The sequence below is a fragment of the Pseudopipra pipra genome, chromosome 24, assembly GCF_036250125.1.
Source record: "Pseudopipra pipra isolate bDixPip1 chromosome 24, bDixPip1.hap1, whole genome shotgun sequence".
Taxonomy (NCBI): domain Eukaryota; kingdom Metazoa; phylum Chordata; class Aves; order Passeriformes; family Pipridae; genus Pseudopipra; species Pseudopipra pipra.
In genome coordinates, this window is record NC_087572.1 from 3,320,968 (window position 1) to 3,340,852 (window position 19,885).

The window sequence follows — 19,885 nt, forward strand, 5'->3', positions numbered from 1 at the left end:
TTCTGGACTCGATTAAGGAGATTCACAGGAATGGAGGGGTTGTAATGCCCTAAGTAGCTTTCCAAACCCACAAGGGGCTTGTTGGCCCCTAATTGGCTTGGGGCAGCTTAGGCAGGACCCAGGGCACTAATCACCCCCGGGCTCCTTCCCAATTAACCCTGGAGAGCCCATTGTGGGACTTATCTCCCTCTGCTTGTCTCTGCAGGGCTCCAAGCTGTGGGTGGCCCTGGCTCCTCCCAAAATGGTCCTGCGGTGGCTGAGCAGTGGTTGAGGAGACAGCAGGGGCCATGACAGGAGCCCTGTGCCCCCCAGCTCCTGGGCATGGGGGGCACCTCCAGCCCTGCAGCCTGTGGAGGAAGAGGGGCACAGAAAGGGGCAACAGCTCTTGTGTCACTGTCACACAAAGCCAGACCGCAAACAAGGGCAAGAGGGGCTGTACTGATTTTTTCTGGATGCCAAGCAATGAATCACAGAATCCTGGAAAGGTTTGGGCTGGAAAGGACCTTAAAGATCACCTCGTTCTACCCCCTGTCATGGGCAGGGACACCTTCCACTAGCCCAGGTTGCTCAGAGCCCCATCCAACCTGGCCTTGGACACTTCCAGGGATGGGGCAGCCACAGCTTCTCTGGGCAACCTGTGCCAGGGCCTCAGTGCCCTCTCAGGGAAGGACTTCTCCCTAATTAATAAAGGGGGGGAATCTTAAAAAAGAATAAAATTATAAATAATTTAACAAATATTTAATAAATATTTAATAAACATAATGATAACACTTATAATTATTATAATAATAATATTTAATAAATATAATTAATAAATTAATGGGAATGGGACGAGCCGAGGGGGCACTAGGACCGCGCGTCCCCTCGCACGCTGGGCCCCGCCCACCTCTTCCCTCTCCCCGCCCCCTCTCCCCGCTAACCAATCGAAGGGGTCGGTGGAGGAGGGATGGGCGTGATCATTGGTGGGCGTGGCGGGCGTGGGCGTGGCCAGCGCTGAGGGGAGGGAGCGCAGCCCTAAGATGGCGGCTGGGCCGCGGCGGCGGCGCTGAGGTAACGCGGCTCCCCCCGGCCCGACCCGGCTCGGGGGCGGCGGGTCCGGGCGGCCCCACATCCCCCGGCGGGGATCACAGCGGGGCGGGATCCGCGCCGCGGGCGCGAGGGGCCCAGTAGCCGCGCTGCGGCGGGCAGGGCCCGGCGGGCCGGCAGCGGTACCCCCGGTGATTCCCCTCACAACCGCAGGTGCGACCGCCGCGAGCAGGAGGGGGGCACTTACGTTACTTATGCCATTTATATAATTTATATTATCTACATCAGTTATAATATTTGTATTATTCCATAATTATCGCCGTTAACGAGGCGGGCGGCGCTTCCCGGGCCCTCAGGAGCGAGCGGGAGCGCCGGCCCAGTGTGGCCGCCCCGGGCAGCGGGGGGACACTTATATCATTTATATCACTTCTATCACTTAGTTATTTATATTATTCCACCATTACGGCGCTGACGAGGCGCTTCCCCCCCGCAGGAGCGAGGGCTGGAGGAGCCCCGGGGCTGGGCTCGGTGACAGGGGGGCGTTTGCAGCTTTGAACCCGGGGTGATCGTGTTCGAGTAACGTGTTTTCCTCGGGGGTTGTTTTGGCAAATGTGCATCGCAGAGCTTTGCTGGAAGGTTAAAATATCTGTGTAGCAATTGCCTGAGACTGATGATACCTTTTTTCTCTCTCTTTTTCTTTTTTTTTTTTTCCTTTTTTTTTTTCCTTAAAAAAAAAAAAATGATACGTAAAGCAGTGGAAATACTTGAAAGCTTCCTACTAATAACAGGCTGTTTCAGTGTGGTCGTTATTGCCTGGTTTACTCACATAAAGAGAATTACCTTTATCACTGGCAGTCTTAAAGCTATTTTAGTTCTGATCTATTAGTGTGATTTTATTTATTTATTTTTTGGTTTTGCGTTTTGTTCTGTTTGACCAGTGATCCTTGGCCGGCCAGGCTTTATTTTTTTTTAATTTATTCCTGTCTATAGTCAGTGTCCTGTTTTGGTTTGGTTGTGTGAAGGTGGTGTTGGTGTTTGGTTTGTAATCTTGCAGGGAAGTGTGCAGGGAGGGTCATAAATCTGTAGCAGGGTTTGGTGGCTTTTTTTTTTTTTCTCTATGTGTGTGTGTGTCTCTTGTTTTACTTTTAGAGCAATATCTGAACTGGTTTGCTTTGCTCTGCTGAGCAAAAGTGAAAGTTAGATGCTGGGTACAAACTTCTGCAATCAGTTACACTTTTTAACTTTGTGTAACTGTAGATTCCTCGTGCTGGGGAGACTTGATGAAAAATCAGTTACATTAAAAACATAAATGGGGAGCGATCCAAGTTCCCTCTTTTCTTAGTAAAAGAGCTTAATTATAACAGAAACATTTACTCCCGCAGTCACCTCCATAAAAAGCAGTTAATTAAATCTGTTACTGCCCAACCACGGGCTTCAACTGGAACCTCCTGCTCTCCAGGCTGGATGGGGAGCATGACACCCTCCTGTTATTCCCGCAGATGCTCATGGAAGACACAGAGGGAGAGGAGCAGGAACGTTCACGATAGTCCTGTCTCGGCACGATACCAGTCTAGGTTTGAACTGTTGCCACCTTGAAAACTGGGCTGTATTTGAAATCTTAATGAAAAAAATGATGTAACTCCACTTTTACCTGGTCCGTGGCAACAGCTGCAGGTTTTATGGGGTAGCTTCTGGAACGTTCTAGCAGTCCAACCCTGCGTTCATGGCAGGGTCTGGATAGGCTGCCACGCCAAAACCCCCTTACGGGGGGAAAATACAGCCCAGTTCTTGTTCCTAAGTTTTAGTTCTGTGGGTTTTTCCCCCTTCCCCAGAACCTTTGCTCTTGAAGATGGTGAGTAGCCAGCCTAAGTACGATCTAATTCGGGAGGTTGGTCGTGGCAGTTATGGTGTGGTGTACGAAGCAGTCGTCAGGAAGACCTCGGCACGGGTCGCGGTGAAAAAGATCCGGTGCCACGCGCCGGAGAACGTGGAACTGGCTCTGCGGGAGTTCTGGGCACTTAGCAGTATCAAGAGCCAGCATCCCAACGTCATTCACCTGGAGGAGTGCATCTTGCAGAAAGATGGCATGGTGCAGAAGATGTCCCATGGCTCCAGCTCCTCCCTTTATTTACAGGTACACGAAAGCCGAGGGAATGGGGTGGAAGGAATTCATGGCGGTGTGTCAGCTGGGGGGGGAAGGAGGTGGGGCAGCCAAGGTGGTGTTTGTGAGGTGTGCTCAGTCAGGAGAGGGTGTTGTTTGCACTGCTGACGCCCCAAAATTAATATATATCTTGTGATTTGAAGCCCTGCTGCTCTAAAAGACTCCAGGTTCTGTATTTAATGCAAATCTGCTTTGATAATTTGAGGAAGCCCCACAGGTAAACCCAGGGGAGCTACAGGCTGTGGTGTCCCCTGGCAGCAGGTTAAGGAGCAGACATGCACTGATGTCTTGGGACAGAGCTCTGAGGAATTTCATCTCAGGTGTCCTTGGAAGAGGAAGTCACTGTCTTGATTTAGGAAGCCAACACTTAAAATTCTTTCAGAAACAATAAGGCAATTGGTAGCATGTCATGAGCTGTTTGGGTTTTTGGATGAATAACTACTAATCTCTCAGTGGCAAAGGCATGATAAATAAGAGAGTAAATATCACTCTGAAAGTGTCCTTTAAGTTTAAAGATGTGTACTTTTGAGGAATAAGTAGCACTAGAAAAACTTTGAAAGATATTCTAATTATTTCCCTTGCCAAGAAGCTGCAGAAATTTGTCTCTCTGGTTTAAAAAGTCAGTAGCCTGCTCAGTGTTTGTGTTATCCCTGGTCAGCTTTTATCAGGTCAGTTTTTACTGTCATTCCTGCATGTCTGATGTGGACCTTTTGTTGGTGGAGATCCAGCTGACAGCTCTTCAGTTCCTGCTGTGCCCGGTGCTGTCCGAGCCTGAGAACGAGGATTCTTGGCTCTGTGAACTCCCTGTCCTTGGGAGTTGCCACTGATTTTGCTTTCATGAAGGGATTAGGCTAAACCAACACCGGCCAGCTCGGGTGGGAGAAATTAGTGCTTTACCTTCCTGGTTGGTAGTGGAGCTGTGAGGGATTGTGTGGGCAGATGTGCAGGGAGGAGCTTAAAAAACCCCAGGGCAGAACTGCAAGGTGGGAAAGAGCTTCCAGATCACCCAGAGCACTGGTTTGGATCGTGAGGAGGGCGGCACATGGACCTGGCCCGTGCCTGGTGCAAGCTCCACGGATTGTTTTCCTGCTCCAGAGAGAAGAGCAAAGGGCAGAGCGGAGCTGACTGTGACTGGGGTCACTTTGTAACAGCCTGGGCTAAAGTGAGGACAGTCAGCCCTCCCTGGGCTTGGCCCCTCCTGTCCCCGGTGATGTTACAGAGCTGCGTGTGAGGAAGCAGGGGAGGGGGTTTCAGTGTCTCCTGAAGGGCTTTAGGGCAGATGCTTTGTGTCAGCCAAACCAAATCTGTAGGGTGTGAGTCCTAAGCGAGCCTGGTCTCGTGGAGCTTTGCTGCTGTCACGGACACAGAAGTGGATTTCATTGTCTTAACTCTCAGAACAGATGCAAGTGCAGCCTCTGTGACTCCGGGGAGGGCAGAGCTGTGTTGGTGCTCACTTGGCAGAGGAGATGCCCTGCTCTCCTGAGATACCTTAATCTCACTGTTCCTGACTACAAACCCTAAATATGTCACTTTCTAGTTCTAACATGGATTTACTGTCTGGAGTTGGTGTGGGAAGATAGCTATAAATTACTACCAATTTTGCCCTTGGATGGAAAAGGCCACTGTTTTAAAGCACTTCAAAATGCTTCCCTAAATATTAACTCATACCTTAATTTTTGAAAGCCAGTTTGGTTTATTATCCCTTGGTTTACTACTAACTTAAATAATTGCAGGACTTACCTTGCAGAGCCTGCTAAGAGGCACCTCAGAGGAGCTGAAGAGGCAAATGTAGCTGTGTAAACAGGATTAGTAAAACTGATTGCTGGTTTTGCTTTGCTTTTTGTATGAAGCAGCTGCTAGACTTGTCTTCTAGAAAATAGCCTGTGGATAATGATGGTGGGAAAGGCACTACGTGCTCAGCTGTGCCTGGAGATTAGTGTTCTCCTGAGTTCAGGGATCCTGTGTTAACTTGCTGGAATTCATTAATGTGTAAGGAATGGAGAACAGGCTTAAAAAAATCTCTCGTGGAAGCAGGAGGTGAATGCAGCTGTGTGGAGTTACTTGTGAGACTTTGTTTATCCATGGAAGCTGTTGGCAAAATGGGTGGGACAGGCTTTGTCGGGGTGGGACACTGTCCAGCTGGGACAGATGGGAGGGCAATGGCCACTGAGTATCTTTGAAAATACTGTTATCAGGGTCGAGCTCTGCTGCTGGGCAGGAGTGTGAGCTTGATATGCTCTGCACGGATGAAAACGAGGAGGCTGGCAAATATATTGTGATTTTTTTTTTTTTCCTGTTACATAAAAATTTTTGCATAAAGTTTTTTTTTTTCCCCCCCTGTTGCAATGTCTTGCTCTCTGGATTGTTGAGAGGAAACCATAGAATGGTTTGGGTTTTAAGGAACCTTAAAGCTCATCCTGTTCCACCCCCTGCCGTGGACAGGGACACCTTGAGGTGCTTCCACTAGCCCAGGTTGCTCCAAGCCCTGTCCAACCTGGCCTGGGACACTTCCAGGGATTGGGCAGCCACAGCTTCTCTGGGCAACCTGTGCCGGGGCCTCACCACCCTCACATGGAAGAATTCCTTCTGTATATCTCACCTAAACTTCCCCCCTTCACGAAGATCCAGATCTCATGCATTTTTCCATCATATCCTTAAATTCCCGTGATCATCAGGTAGTTATGACATTTCCTTTCCTCGTTGCAGCTTGTAGAAACCTCACTAAAAGGAGAGATAGCCTTTGACCCCAAAAGTGCTTATTACCTCTGGTTTGTAATGGATTTCTGTGACGGAGGAGACATGAACGAGTACCTGCTGTCCCGGAAGCCCAACCGTAAGACCAACACCAGTTTCATGCTGCAGCTCAGCAGCGCTCTGGCCTTCCTGCACAAAAACCAGATCATCCACCGCGATCTCAAACCCGACAACATCCTCATCTCCCAGAGCAGGGCGGATGCCAGTGACTTGGAGCCTACCCTGAAAGTGGCTGATTTTGGGCTGAGCAAAGTGTGTTCAGCCTCAGGACAGAATCCCGAGGAACCGGTCAACGTAAATAAGTGTTTTCTCTCGACCGCCTGCGGGACCGACTTCTACATGGCCCCTGAGGTGTGGGAAGGACACTACACTGCCAAGGCAGACATCTTCGCCCTGGGAATTATCATCTGGGCCATGCTGGAAAGAATCACCTTCATAGACACGGAAACCAAGAAGGAGCTCCTGGGGAGTTACGTGAAGCAGGGGACAGCCATCGTCCCCGTGGGGGAGGCGCTGCTGGAGAACCCCAAGATGGAGCTGCTCATCCCCGTGAAGAAGAAATCCATGAACGCTCGGATGAAGCAGCTGATCAAGGAGATGCTGGCGGCCAACCCGCAGGACCGCCCGGATGCGTTCGAGCTGGAGCTGAGATTAGTCAACATAGCCTTTAAAGACAGCAGCTGGGACACGTGACCTGCTCCTCGCCCAGCCCACGGTACAGCTTCATGGCAGGGGGAGGAACCGGCCTGAACTCACCTGCAGGGTGCAGTTTTTTCCCCCAGTGAATCTCTCTTTGAGTCTCCCGGCAGGAATGCTGAGTTGGCCGTTGCACTGGTGTGTAAAGTACCAGGTGTTGCGGGCCTGTGGGAGACGTGAGGATGTTCCTTTGTGTGTGCACTGGCAGTGGGATGTTGTAAGAGCCAAGACTTGATTTCCCAGCAGTATGTCATGGGGTATTTCATACATTCCAGTTTCCTATGTCAGTATTAGGAACTCTCATGGAAAAAAACAAAAACAAAACAAAAGATTTGCATGCTGGTAGTGCAAATCTTCAGGCTTTGTAATGTAATCTGTGTATATATTTATGTATATGAGTGACTGTGAGTGTGTGGCACTTAAATTATTTGCTGTGGGTCTGAATGATTGGGGTCTGCTAGAAAACTGGGGTGAAGAAGGTGCATGAGAAGCATTCCTTCTTCTCCAGGCCTGAATAACTTTATTATTTATTTTTGTTATCTAATGTTATCAAAGACTTGACTTTGTAAACAAAGCAATGCAAGGGGACCAGCAGTTTTTGAAGTGCTGAAGTAGCTGAACTTGGCACTTAGAGCTTCATGAGCTCATCACCAAGGGAGTCAAATTAAAAATGTACAGTCAGGGGCTGGCATGGTTCATTGATCATTTGATTTTGCTTTCTTCTAGTGATCAAATACTTTATTAATCAATTAATCTGCTCTCTGCTCTTGTGTCCACAATCCAGTAGCACCTTGAGGATTTATAACAGCAGAGTACTGTGCCCTTACTTTATGGAAACAGGGATGAGGGAATCCAGCAGCATAATTTTAAGGTTCTTCAAAAGAGGGTGGCAGCACAGTTTTCCCACTAACTGAATCCAGCTAATAATACTGGTCCTGGCCTTTTCCTGTCTGGCACTGCCCCCAGCCCGGTGGGGAGGAGGACACAGAGGTGACTCTTTGTCCTGTAGAACCCACTCGTTCTCAAACAGGGAAGAAAACTCAGTAACAGGTATGTGAAAGGTGGCAGCCTTGGCTGATTATTTTTTTTTCTCTCATTATTATTATTATTATTATTATTATTTCCTCCTTTTAAAGAAGTAATATTTATTTAAAAGCACAGATGGTAGGGTGGAAAGCTCTGGAGCAGTTGGAAGCTGCTTATCCCCAGCTCCTGTTGCACAGAAGCAGATTGATACGCTGGGAGAGGTTTCACTGAGGCCACCTGACACTGCAGAGCAGACAGAGGCTCTTTGTAACAGCACAACACTTTGTTCTTTTGGCTGCAGGACTGACCTTTCCCATCCAGTTTGACCTTTTGGAAAAAGCAGAGTCTTAAAACTGCCTTTGAAGCTACAGGAAAGGCCAGTTTTCTTAATAAATTCAATTTAATTTTTTTTTTTCTCCCCCACCCAAATCCTACCTGAAAAGGGCCACAAGCATTTCCTTCTTGGTTCTTGGATACTGTTCCCTTTTAGTGCTGGGAGAGCAGTTCTGGTCAGTCAGTGTTTATTCTGCCTGAGTGTGAATAAACAAAATACCATTTTTTTTTGTTGTTGTTGTTTTTCTGATTTGACCAGACTTCTGAGACTTTACAGACCACCCGTGGTTCTTACCTGGTGCTGTATGAGCTGCTGGCCATCCCCCAGGTGGCCTTAATCCTTATTTCTTGTGATTTGCTTTCCCTTCATCATTTGAGGGAGCAATTCTCAGACAAACACTCTTTGCTTCTGTGCCAACACTGTTTCCCAGTTCTCACATCTCATCAGGGCCATTGGATGAGTAAAAGCTTGAAGGGGGTTTATAATTCTTCACATTAAGCTTTGTAAAAATACATGGCAAACTTCCTCCTGTCCTGCCCACCCGAAAGTCAGACTCAAGCAGGTTACGAATCCACTGCAGAATAATTCTGCTCGCCTTTGAGGTGCTCTGTAAATCATCTGATTCCCCTCTGAAGTGTTTCACTGGACATATTTCACTGCCTGCAGTGCTGAAACAAGGGAATGGCACAGGGAATTTTGGGGGGTTGTTTTTTTTTTTTTTGACTCCCAAAGCATTTCTTTGCACTGATTGCCACTTTAAAGGTTGGGGGTACCTGAAATCCCTCTCATGGTGCTTATCCTCGCTGTTGGGTGACACTGGTAGTCCTTGAGGTCTGTGTTCTGTTTTGATTTTTTTTTGTTGTTGTTGTCTGAGGTCTTTGTTTTTTTAAGAAAAAAACAAATAAATCAAATTGTTGTAGCAGCTGCGGAGCCGTTCACCAGCGTGACACAAAGTCAAGATACTTTTCAGCACTTAGAAAAGATTTTTTTTTTTCGTTGTTTTTGGCCACGTTTTTCTTTAAAAACTGTAAAATATATTTTATGGAGAATTTATAATGAGGAAAATTATTGTGTAATTTATTAAGTTCATGACTGTTTTTGAAATAAAATCTGAATTTCGATGAAGTTTTTGAACTTTGTCTGGGGGAATGATTCCAGTCAGCACAAGGTCATCCTCTGTGCTTCATCACAGTCACACCCTGAGTGATCCTGGGCTCGTGGAAGGTGCTGGCTTGGCTGAGAGCTGTGCTGCTCCTGCTGTTCTCACGTGGAATAAAGGTGAGGAAACACCATTCCTTGTACATGGCACAAAAGCATAGCAGTCATTTGCATGTTTTAATTAACAGTGCTCTGAACAAAGGGTTCTGCAGACTGGGAACGGTGCAGACTGGAAATGCTGTGAATTGGTTTCTCTTGCCATTTCTTATCCCTGCAACAAACCCAAGCCCGGTCATCCCTGTGCCCTGCACCAGTGGATTCCAGTGTATCCTGGTGCCAGAAATGGGCACATTCCCACCTGGCAGGTTGAATCAGTAAGTCAGTGCAGGCCTGGCACAAGAGGGAGGGTTTGGGATTTAGGTTGTTTTTTATTAGGGGGTAAAGACCGTAATTAAAGGAGAAGGTCACACTGATTAGTTGCAAGAGTGGGGATTTTAAATATAGACACAGGTTGGATTCCTTCCCCACCAAATGAAGAAGAATAAACCTTATGTATATATATATATATATAAAGTATATATTACATATGTATTTATATAAACTATACTTCAAATATATCTAGTCCATGGAGAGGGTGGGGAGATCTGCCAGGAACTGCCCTGGTGCAGAAATTAGATATAATTAAAGCTCCCTTCTGGCTCCAAAAACCCAACCTCTGCTTTGTTTTCCCTGTTCTGCAGAGCGCAGAGGCCTCGGGCCCCAACCCGCCCATCCCAGTTCCCGGGGCAGGGCTTGGCTGGGCTTTGGGAACTCGCCTGGTTGGCGTTTGGGCTTTGCTTTGGTTTAAGCTGAGCTTTCCTCGGCCCGGGCACAAACCGCGGCGTAAAGGGCGGATGTTGCTTTGTGGGGGAGATAAAGTCCCATCCGGGGAGCTGCGGCCGCTGTCCCGCCCCCTGGAAAGGTGCCCTCCCTTCAGGAAAACAACTTTTTTTTTCCTCCCCCGACATGCTCAGGTGGCCTTTGGACTGCGGGTGGCACAAACGAGCCGGTGGTTTGTGTGGCTTTTCCCTTTGCTCCACCCATACCCTGCGAATCCCTCCATGGGGTACGGATCCCTAACGTGGTTTGAATCCCTGCTGGTGGTTTGTGCGGTGAAAGGAAGGAGTTGGCCCCCAGAGAACAAGTTTGGAGCATTTAAACGCCAACTTTGACCAGTTTGGAGCATTTAAACCCCACCTTTAACAGGCAGTGCTGGCAGGGGCTGTTGGGGTTCCCTTTAAGTCTGGGGCAATTTCTGCTCTTTAACGTTATAAAGGCAGAGGGATGTAAATGCCACAAACCATTCAGAGTGCCTGAGGAGTGTTGGGAAGGTGGGAATACAAGGCTGAGCTGCTGCAAAGTGCTGTTTAGGAGCTCTGGAAGCGTTTTTGGGGAGCCTGAAACCACATTTTTAGGGTCATGGAGATGTCAAGTGACCTGAGGATGAGCAGGGGCACCACCATTTTATCACTGCAAGAGGAGCCACAGCCCAGGCCATGTTCCTGTTAAACCCCTTTGTTCCCAGAGGAATTTCCAGGTTATTTGGGTGCCTGAAGCAGCAGATAATTGCCTAAGGGCTGCAATCCCTAAGGAGCAGCCAGAGGGTCTGGGCTGAGCCGTGGGGCTGAGCTGGCAGGTCCATGGGGCAGCTCCCATCCCAGACTCCTTTGTGCTCTCCTGGCGGGAACTGCAGCTGCTCAGAGGCCTCTTTACTCTCAGATTTGAGACAAAAACGGATGCAACCCAAAAACCTTTGCAGCAGGTGGAGGGCTCAGCCCAGATGTTCAACTCTTACCCTTTCCTGATCTCTTTCCTGGCTGTCCCTGTGGTCCCAGCACTGACCAGCCATCACCCACTGTGGGTTTTGGAGCCCTGCTGGGGGTTATGAACATCCACAGGAGCCTCCATGGCCTCTCCTGGGCCCTCTTCAGTTCCAACTTGCAGCGACATGTGGATGTCTGCCTCGGATTAGGTGCTGGTTTCAGATTTATTCGTGCCCATTTGAACCCTGGATATTTTTAAACCTGCCTAACAAGCCTTCCTGCCCCCTTCTGAAGAAAAGCTGCACCCTGAGCCCTCTCTGGCTCATTCCCAGCTTCCCTGGGCTGTGCTCCAGGGGGTGGCATTTGCATGGACCTGGGGCCAGAGGGACTTTTGTGGGTTGTGAAAGGGAACCGGCAAGTAGAGACAGATGGCTGGGTTACCAGGTGCTGCATTCCTGGCTGCACCTGGGCATGCTGAAAAGTGTTTTTTTTTTTTAATTGTTTTTAAAAGGAGAAATGCATCTGAAAAGGACTGAATGGGTCACAGTGGCTTCTGGTCCCCTGGAGCCATTGGAGCAGTGCTGGGAGCAGGGCTGGTTGATCAGGAGTGGGACATGGAGTGGAAGGAGGATCTGTGCTCTGAGACTCGTGGCCTCTGAGGACTTTCTCAGCCTTCTCTCACCCACTGCAAGGGCTGGAAGTTTCCATACCTGGCCCCAGCTGTGGCTGTAGGGCCAGGAAGGGCCCCTCAAATCATCCCTTTTTGTCTTCCAAAGGGAATCAGCTTTGTCCAAGCATTACAGTTCAACAGCAAGTGCCTGGCAGGTGGTCCAGGGAGTCAGAGAGGAGGGTGATCACTCTGGGGAAGGCATTTGGTCAGAGCATCCCATAGGAACACGTTGCATCTGCCAGAGGAAGGTGATTTCAAGGCTGCTCTTACTCACTTGTGGCTTTACCAGAACAGCTGCTGGGATTCCACCTTGGAAAATAAAACACTTCCTAATAAACAGTGATTCACGTTGCCTGGAGTTAAAATTAAGGTCCTGTTGGCTGCCTCTCTCCCACATGGGAATCCGGGGGCAGATCCCAGGGGTGCCATGAGTTTCTCCATCTCTTGCCCTGATCCTATTCCCTGCCTTCCACTGGATTTGCTCCTGTGCAGCCTCATCCTGCACACAGAGCTCTAGTTCTGCCTGCATTGCTCCTCTCCAGGTTTATTAGAATAAAATAGGTGGTTTGTCCCTTCCTTGCTTTCACTGGGAATTTTTTCCGGTGCCTACAGAGCTTGCACAAGCCCTGGCCCCTCTCATGCTGCTCAGCTTCCATCTGAGCCTCCGTTTTCGTCAGCACAGGAGTCCTGGCCCCAGCCCCTTCCTGGCACTGGGAGGTGCTGGATGCAGCCCCAGTTCCCGGCACCGGCTCCGGAGCAGCAGCTCCTCAGGAAGGAACTGGGGTGGGGACAGCAGTGCTGGGGGACAGGTCCCCGCTCATCCAGGGGGTCCCGGACTGAATGCCATGACTTTGTCCCTGCTGGAGCCTCCCCGGTCCCTGCGATCAGCCCGGGCCGGGCTGTGCCCCAGCGCTCCATCCACACTGGCTGCCAGAGGGATGGGGGGAGCTGGTGGATCCCTAGGGAGAACTGGAGGCTTCTCTGACCCCACTCCGAGGGGCTGGGAGCCCAGCTCGAGATGCAGCACATCCTTCCCTCCTCCTGCTCCGATGCCACGTTCGCAGCCCCCCAGGCGGGAGCCGGGGCTGGAGGGGGCCGGGGCTGTCCCTGTGGGAGCGCTCGGCCCTGGGGAAGGGAAGAGGGCAGTGGTAAAAATAACCCCTGGGCCAGCTCCAGCCCATTGTGGCTTCCTGCGATTTACAGCCCTTCCCGGGGGGAAGAGGCAGGAACCGGCCAGCTCGGGGCTGGATTTGACCCTTTCACCACCACCGGAGAAGGTGCCAGGAGGATCTTTTCTCCCTCTTTCTCCGTCGCCGTCCAGGGCAGGATCCTGGGGAGGGAACTGTGGTGGGCTCCTTCTCCTGAGCTGCCCCAGCATCTTGGGATGGGTGTAGGAGAAGCTGCCGGAGTGGACATGGTTTCTCTCTCCCCTTCCTGACCCCCCGCGTGCGGGGGGGACAGAGAGACTCGGTGCTGCCTGGGAGGAGTCAGAGATCTCCGTTGCAGATCCCGAAATCCCGGCCAGGTTCCCGTAAGGAGGTGGAAGGAGGAGGGGAGCTGGCAGAGGTGAGCTGGAGGTGCAGGAAGAGGAGGGTTAGTGCTGGGCAGGGGCAGGGCTGTGGAGGGGGGTCGCGCTGGCAGGGTGGGCTCAGGGTGGGCTCCTTCCGACAGGGGTTGGGCTGGCAGGGGTTAATAGGGTGGCTCTTCCTCTTCCTCATCCCCTATACGAGGCTCCTGCCGGGTGTGGGCTCAGTTTGCTGCGGGAGCCAGAGGGGCAGGAGTCGAGTGAGACCAGAGCATCCCATCCCTGCATCCCTGGGTGGGCTCAGGTGAGCAAGAGCATCCCCCGCCTGCCGATCCCAATGGCTGGCACAGGTCCTGGCCACGGGGCTGGGCTGGGGACTATGTGGGAACACTGGCACAGGCAGTCACAGCCTGGGCACACTGGCTCTGCTGGGGGGTGACAGGACCCTCTGCTGGGGAGCCTGGGGAGCTCATCCCTCGGGAGCACAGGGCCAGACATACCACATGCCTCAGTTTCCCCACCTGTACAGTGGGGTGGATGCGGCGTGGAACCCATGGGCTGTGTGTGGAGGATTGTGGCAGGGGGTTCCTGGGCCCTTTGCTGCTGTGAACTCTGCTCTGCCCAGCCCCGTGGCCCTGCTGTCACCTGGGAAGGCCCTGGTTCAGCTGGTGATGGCTCTTCAAGGCCATTCAGGCCTTTTGTGCTCATTGAAACCCTCTGCTTTGGGCATTTACAGCCTCAGGCTCCTCTGGACTCCTTCTCCCAGCACCCTCCACCTCTGGATGCCCACATGGGTGCTCGGGTGCAGCCGAGCAAGGCCTGGAGCACCCCAGGGCTAAGGAAACCCCCCTGGCTCCAAGCCCCCCACTCACCGAGCAGGGGAAACCTTCCCTGCCAGGGGAGCACAGCTCGGGGACCCCAAAACCCCCCCCAGCCCCTGCCCTGCTGCCCCCACACGTGGGGCAGCTCACCAGCTCTCCTGAGCAGGGCTTTGTTCTGCCGCCCCCGCTCTCGGAAAGGCGAGGCAGTGGCCGGCTCCGGTATTTTTTCCTGTTGGAAGCCGCTCCTGGGATGCGAGTGAAGCCGGCGGATGCTCAGCGCTTCCCTCTTCCTGCCCGTGGGCTGGTCCTGCCTGGGCTGGCAGGACTCGCTGCCTGCCTGGGATTGAGGAGACCCCCGGCTCTGCCTCACCCCCATCCTCCTCCTCACTGCTGCAGCCTTGAGGCTAACCCTGACTCTCCTCTCTCCTCCCAGGGTGGAATCCAGGAGCCGAGCGAAGCTTCCAGAGCCTCCCCAGCTGCAGCACCGAAGCTCCCACAACCACTCGGGGGGCAAACAGAGCGACCAGCAGTGACATTTCTGGGCGATGGTGCCCTTGGGCAGCCCCACTCTTGCCGTCTGTGCCTCCAGCAACCTGCGCCTCGTGGCCCCCGGCCGTGGCTCCCCCCTGGCCTGGCTGAGCCGGGGTCCCGAGTGCCCGGGGGAGCCGGGGGGCAGCGGGGGCCGGAGACCCAGCGCCGTGGAGCGGCTGGAGGCCGACAAGGCCAAATACGTCAAGTCCCAGCAAGTCATCAGCCGGCGGCAGGAGCCGGCGCTGCGGGGCTCGCCCCGGCTGTCCCCGCTCGGCCGGCGCCTCCTCGCCCGCCAGCAGTGCAATGAGCTGTGCCAGGGCTCGGAGCTGGGCCGGGAGGGGCCCAGGAAGCTGCCGTGCCCCCCGTCCCCCGTGTCGCGCCGCAGCGGCAGCAGGCGCCTGCTGAGACCCGACTCCCTCATCATCTACCGGCAGAAACGGGATTGCCTGGGCGGGGACAAGGAGAACGCCAAGGGCTCCGGGCTGGTGCGACGCCTCTTCCAGGGACCCCTCAGGGACAAGCCCCCCAGCTCCCCGCCAGCCAGGGGGCTGGGCGAGGGACCATCACCCCCGCAGAGCCCCGAGACCCCCATGCTGTGGGCGCCTGTGGAGAAGGAGGAGGCGAGGACACCGGGTGCCAACAGCAGCAGCAGCAGCGGCAGCGGTGGCACCTTCCCCGTGCCCGGCAGCCCCCCGGCAGAGCCCCCGCAGCCCCCCGGGAAGCAGGCGCTGGCCCTGCGTGTGTCGCTGCCGCTCTCGGAGAAGGAGCGGTTCTTCAACTACTGCGGGCTGGACCGGGCGCTGGTGGAGCTGCTGGGGCGGGAGCGGTTCGGGCCGGCGGGCTGGGACAGCGGCTCGGCTCGGCTCCTCGGCTCCTGCGAGTCGGAGCCTGGGCAGGCCTCGGGGGGCAGCGAGGGGGGCGCGGGGCCGGGCGAGGAGGAGCCGGAGGATGCCCGGCTGGGCTCCGCCGTCTCGGTGGTGGAGCGCAACGCCCGTGTCATCAAGTGGCTCTACGGCTGCCAGAGGGCCTGGGCGGCCGCCAAGGAGTCCACGGTCTAAGCAGAGACAGCCCGGCCGGGATGAGGACCCCCCCACTGTGGCTCCTGCTGGCTGGACATATCCCCTCGCCCTTGCTGGATGTGGCCAAAGGGCTGGTGGCATCCACAGTCCTGGTGGGCTGGGAATGCTGCAGGCTGGGAAGGCCACCAGGACTACCCCAGACCCCAGGCTGAGCGTGGTGGGGGCACCTGAGGGGCAGGTGGGGAAGGGGCTCCCCTGGGGTTGGAGGGCTGCCGTTCTCCTGCTGTCCCCCATCTTCTCCATCCTCTTTGTCCCCCCAGCCCGGGGTGGTGGGATGGTCCTGCAGCCCCCACTGACCACCCACACCCTGCTCCAACTGCAGGCTGGGGATGTGGGCAGAGCCCAAGCCCCTCATCGCAGGCAGTGCACACACCACACCCCCTCCTACCCAGAAGAGGGGCTGGTGGGGCCAGAACAGCGGTCAATAAAGCTGTTTGGGTTTTTTTTCTAGCCTGGCAGTGTGTGTAGTTTGTGTGGGTAGATGCTCTGGGGTGGGGGGAGAGGGGCAGTTCCCCCTGCCCACCGTGGGGGTTGTGCTGCTCCAGGGGCAACGGGGCTGCTGTGGAGGGGATGAGGGCAAGGAAAGCACTTGGCAGAGCTTGGAAAAAGGGCACCTCGGGGTCTTTAGTGCACACATGACACCCAAACCCACTGCAGAGCCCTCGGGTGCAGGCAGGGGGCTGCCCAGTAGCAGTGGGGGGGCCACAAATACTGCTGGAGAGTCTGGCTAGTGCATCCTCCTCTAGTTGCCCTTGGGGGCATTTTTATTCCGGATTTCAGCCAGTTTGCCGGCCAGGAAGCCCCAGTGGAAGGCCCCTTCCTCTGGCTCCCGCAGGTCGCTGCCGTCCTCGCCCGGGGGCTCCCCGGGGCTCTCATCTGGCTCCGGGGGGGGCACCCCCTTGTCTGGCCCTGCCGCCTGCTGCCACTTGGTAGCAAAGAGATCCCAAAATCCGGGTGCCTTCTCAGACTGGGGCAGCTCGGGTGGCTCAGCAGCCAGTGGGCTGGGGAGAGAGTGAGGACAGGGACATCAGTGTGGGGACCCTTCTCATCAGGTCCCACAAGGGCCAGAACTGTGACCCCCAAGCCTCCATGCCAGCTCTCCCCCAGGGTATAGGGCAGGGAAGGGGGATGCAGGTGATGGGATGGGGGGATGAAGGGGCTGGGCAGTTCCCAGGGGCTTGATCCGGGTTTTGGGTTCCCCCCCAGCCAATTTCCAACTCACTGGTCTGCGCAGGGCTCTGGGCTGAGCAGCTGGTGCTCGTCCTCGCGGGTGAAGAGGGACGAGAGCGTCCGCCAGCTCCGGGCACCCACCCCCTGCACCTGCGGGGGAGGCAGCACTGGGCTCACCGGGGATCCCCAGGTCCCAGCAACCCCCCCCCCCCCTTCTGTCAGCCCCCTCCTCACCTTCCTCGCCAGCTGGGACACGGGGCTGGGCCCCTCCTCCATCAGCGCGGGGGTCTCGGCCGTCTCCATCAGCTCGGGGGGGTCCCCCTGCAACGAAGCCCCCGGGTGAGCAAAGGGGTGCGGGCAGGGGGAGGGCAGGGGGGTCGGTCACCCCACTTCGGGGGGTCCCGGGCTCGGTGGGGACCCTCCCACCTCACCTCGTCCTGCAGCGCCCCGTCCGCCCGGGGCCCCCCGAGGGTCTGCAGCACTTTGGCCTTGTAGAGCCGCCAGAAGCCCTGGGCCATGGTGAGGGGCTCGGCGGGGCCGGAGCCGGCGGAGTCGCGGGCGGCGGGGCGGGGGGGGGGAACCGAGTGGCGATCCGGTGGCTTCATTAAAGTTTCAGCGGCCACTTCCAATGCACAAAAGGAATCTGAGCCCGCGCTGAGCCGGGGGCAGCGCGGGGGCGCCTGCTCCGGTCACCCCCAAACCCTCCCCTCCAGCCCCGCGCCCCAGCCCCCCCAGTGCCCCTCGCCCACAGGAGACCCCCAGGGCTGGGACATCTCCCTCCCACGGCGCAGAGCAGACGCCGGGGCTCCGCGCTCCCCCCGCCGCGTGTCCCTATTTATAATTGATCACGGAGGAAACACGATCAGCGCCGGGAACGCGGCGCGCTGAGCCCTGCCCGGCTCATCACAGCGGTGACCGGGGCAGCGCGGGGCCCGCGGGGGGACACGGGGACAGCCCGGGGAGGGGCCACCGGGGGCTGGGGGGGTTGGGGGACACGGCTACGCCCGGGGACCGTCACCGGGCCCGGGGGGCTTCAGGCCAAGGCTGAGCCGGGGAAGGCGTGGCCGAGGGCGTGTCCTGCTGCTGATAGGCGTGGCTTACCACATAGTGGGCGCGGTCTATAGACCGGGTCAAGCCTTGTGGGAGGAGCCTGTCGCTTAGTGGGCGGAGCGTTCCTACCTGGAGGCGGGATCTGAGCTTCGTGGGCGGAGCTTATGACTGGGGGCGGGGTTATCTGCTCGGGGCGGTGCCTGTCGCTTCATGGGCGTGGTCTGCCGCTTGGTGGGCGGTGCTTATAGATTTGTGGGCGGGGCGTAGAGGCGGGCGGGCGGGGCCCGCAGCCTCCCGCGCCTGCGCAGTGCCGGCCCGGCCCGGCGTGGTGCCCGCCATGTCCCCGCGGAACGGCCGCCGCACCGGCGCCCACCGGGCGCACTCGCTCGCCCGGCAGCTCAAGACGAAGCGGCGCCGCCGCGACCTGGACGAGATCCACGCGGACATGAAGCCCGAGAACGCGGCGCGGCTGCTGCGCCAGGAGGTCGACCCCGACCTGCCGGGCTGCGCCCAGTTCTACTGCCTGCACTGCGCGTGCGTGCGGGGGGGGCGCGGGGGGGCTCGGACCCTGGGATCGGGGGGTGTCCTGGTCTTGGGGGTCCCACTCCCCTGCGAGGGGGTTGCCCTGGTTCTGGGGACTTCATGGCTCCTGGGGTCCGGGGGAGTCCCGGACCCGTGGAATGGGGTTGCTCTGGTTCTGGAGGGGTTCTTGGGATGCTCCTGGAGAGGGAGGGCGTGTTCTGGTCCGGGAGGGGGGTCTTGGCCCCTGGGATGGGGTTGCCCTGGTCCTGGGGGATCCATATGGCTTCTGGGGTGGGCGGTGTCCTGCCCCCGGGGGGTTCTTGGCTTGGGAAAGCTTGTCCCAGTCTCAGGGTGAACCCCAGCCCGTGGGGGACTGGCCCCAGGGTTGTGGGGGGACCCTGGCCCTTCAGTAGGGCTCTCCCCAGCCTTGCTCCTATCTCGGGGTCCTCTCTGACCCCCATCCTCTGATCCCCCCCAGGCGCTACTTCGTGGACCTCAACAGCATGAAGGAGCACTTCAGGTCCAAGGTGCACAAGAAGAGGTGAGGAGGGGCCCAGCCCCGCAGTCCCTCGGGGTGGTGGTGTCAGTTCTGGGCTGGTCCTGCCCTGAGGAGCGGGGTGGGAGCCTTCACACCCCCCTGTGCCTCCCCCAGGCTGAAGCAGCTGCGGGAGACTCCGTACACGCAGGAGGAGGCTGAGCGTGCCGCGGGGATGGGCTCCTACATCCCCCCAAAGAAGGTGGAGGTGCAGACCCAGCCCCTGGAGGAGGCCACCGAGATGGAGACGTCCAGCTGAGCCCAGGGGACGAGGGACTGAGATCTGGCGGCTCTGTAAAGGCATCTTTGTCCTCAGCTTTGTGAGAAAAACACGTCCCAGCACAGCCTGCCAGGAAAAACCACCCTGCTCCTCCTGCAGCCCCGGGACTAACGAGGAGAAGGAGCCAAGGAGACCCTGGGTGCCCTCACCATGCGTCCTCCTTCTCCAAGAAGGGACAAGCAGTTTGTCCTGGCAGGACTGTATGCTCCTCTTGTTGCTTTTGGAGAGATTTTGGGTGTCTGTCCTTGGGTCAGAGGTTATTCCAGAGGTTCAGCCATTAAAATACGCCAACTAAGAGCCTGGAAGCATTGAGAGCTCTCTGGATATGAGGGGGACAGTTCCCCCCAGGGGTGTGGGGGCACCTCTCGGTGTTGTGCTCTCCCCCATCACCCAGAGGAGTCCATGCCAGCCCAGAAGAACAGCCTCATCCCAGTGCTCCTTCCCAGACAGGGTGGTGAAACTCCCTCTGCCCTCCTGGCAGGGGTTTCCCAGGCAGCTTTTTTTGGGGTAGTATGTGCTTGAGTGACCTCCTCAAGCATCAGCGAGCAGCTGGCTTGGGCCTTGAGAGGGGAGTGCTGGTGTCCCCTTGGCAGGGACACTTTGAGGCTCCTGTCCCCAAAAACCAACCGGTGATTTCATGGTCCTGGAGGGCTGGGGCTGCACGATCACCCTCCCTGCCACCCTCCCTGCCTGTGTCTGCCAGACTGATGCTGCTGGTGACCCTGAGGGGACACTGTGTGACAGT

The 19,885-nt window shown here is 55.9% G+C and overlaps 4 protein-coding genes across 7 annotated transcripts; 3 read left to right on the forward strand and 1 right to left on the reverse strand.

Annotated features, from left to right (window-relative positions):
- The first annotated feature begins 966 nt into the window (after window positions 1–966).
- PDIK1L (PDLIM1 interacting kinase 1 like) lies at window positions 967–9,122 on the forward strand. 3 transcript variants are annotated; one of them, XM_064635440.1, is made up of 3 exons: window positions 967–1,050; window positions 1,782–3,160; window positions 5,894–9,122. In XM_064635440.1, exons 2-3 carry the CDS (start codon window positions 2,876–2,878, stop codon window positions 6,632–6,634), a joined length of 1,026 nt encoding a protein of 341 aa, XP_064491510.1. In that variant the 5' UTR covers window positions 967–1,050; window positions 1,782–2,875; the 3' UTR covers window positions 6,635–9,122. The 3 variants fall into 3 exon arrangements, with proteins under 3 accessions (XP_064491510.1, XP_064491512.1, XP_064491509.1); XM_064635442.1 differs by having other exon boundaries at window positions 969–1,050; window positions 2,859–3,160; XM_064635439.1 differs by having other exon boundaries at window positions 971–1,050; window positions 1,779–3,160.
- Window positions 9,123–9,297: 175 nt separating this feature from the next.
- FAM110D (family with sequence similarity 110 member D) lies at window positions 9,298–16,033 on the forward strand. 2 transcript variants are annotated; one of them, XM_064635438.1, is made up of 3 exons: window positions 9,298–10,260; window positions 11,734–13,193; window positions 14,407–16,033. In XM_064635438.1, exon 3 carries the CDS (start codon window positions 14,519–14,521, stop codon window positions 15,560–15,562), a length of 1,044 nt encoding a protein of 347 aa, XP_064491508.1. In that variant the 5' UTR covers window positions 9,298–10,260; window positions 11,734–13,193; window positions 14,407–14,518; the 3' UTR covers window positions 15,563–16,033. The 2 variants fall into 2 exon arrangements, with proteins under 2 accessions (XP_064491508.1, XP_064491507.1); XM_064635437.1 differs by lacking the exons at window positions 9,298–10,260; window positions 11,734–13,193 and adding an exon at window positions 13,309–13,456.
- A 280-nt stretch (window positions 16,034–16,313) lies between these two features.
- C24H1orf232 (chromosome 24 C1orf232 homolog) lies at window positions 16,314–17,810 on the reverse strand. Its single transcript, XM_064635444.1, has 4 exons — window positions 17,185–17,810; window positions 16,988–17,074; window positions 16,806–16,903; window positions 16,314–16,584 (listed from the first exon to the last, which is right to left on the reverse strand). The coding sequence occupies exons 1-4, from the start codon at window positions 17,356–17,358 to the stop codon at window positions 16,326–16,328; spliced, it is 618 nt and encodes a 205-aa protein (XP_064491514.1). The 5' UTR covers window positions 17,359–17,810; the 3' UTR covers window positions 16,314–16,325.
- A 284-nt stretch (window positions 17,811–18,094) lies between these two features.
- ZNF593 (zinc finger protein 593) lies at window positions 18,095–19,437 on the forward strand. The gene is made up of 3 exons (XM_064635447.1): window positions 18,095–18,337; window positions 18,804–18,866; window positions 18,978–19,437. The coding sequence occupies exons 1-3, from the start codon at window positions 18,141–18,143 to the stop codon at window positions 19,117–19,119; spliced, it is 402 nt and encodes a 133-aa protein (XP_064491517.1). The 5' UTR covers window positions 18,095–18,140; the 3' UTR covers window positions 19,120–19,437.
- The last annotated feature ends 448 nt before the right edge of the window (window positions 19,438–19,885 follow it).

Bases quoted from the DNA above. Each gene is read 5' to 3' on its own strand.
- PDIK1L (XM_064635440.1), top strand. From the start codon at position 2,876: ATGGTGAGTAGCCAGCCTAAGTACGATCTAATTCGGGAGGTTGGTCGT. The intron at 3,161-5,893 runs GTACACGAAAGC...TCCTCGTTGCAG, and splicing joins GCTCCTCCCTTTATTTACAG to CTTGTAGAAACCTCACTAAA.
- C24H1orf232 (XM_064635444.1), bottom strand. From the start codon at position 17,358: ATGAAGCCACCGGATCGCCACTCGGTTCCCCCCCCCCGCCCCGCCGCC. The intron at 17,075-17,184 runs GTGAGGTGGGAG...GCTTCGTTGCAG, and splicing joins ACGGGGCGCTGCAGGACGAG to GGGGACCCCCCCGAGCTGAT. The intron at 16,585-16,805 runs GTGAGTTGGAAA...CTCTCTCCCCAG, and splicing joins CCAGAGCCCTGCGCAGACCA to CCCACTGGCTGCTGAGCCAC.
- ZNF593 (XM_064635447.1), top strand. From the start codon at position 18,141: ATGTCCCCGCGGAACGGCCGCCGCACCGGCGCCCACCGGGCGCACTCG. The intron at 18,338-18,803 runs GTGCGTGCGGGG...GATCCCCCCCAG, and splicing joins TTCTACTGCCTGCACTGCGC to GCGCTACTTCGTGGACCTCA. The intron at 18,867-18,977 runs GTGAGGAGGGGC...TGCCTCCCCCAG, and splicing joins TCCAAGGTGCACAAGAAGAG to GCTGAAGCAGCTGCGGGAGA.
- FAM110D (XM_064635438.1), top strand. From the start codon at position 14,519: ATGGTGCCCTTGGGCAGCCCCACTCTTGCCGTCTGTGCCTCCAGCAAC.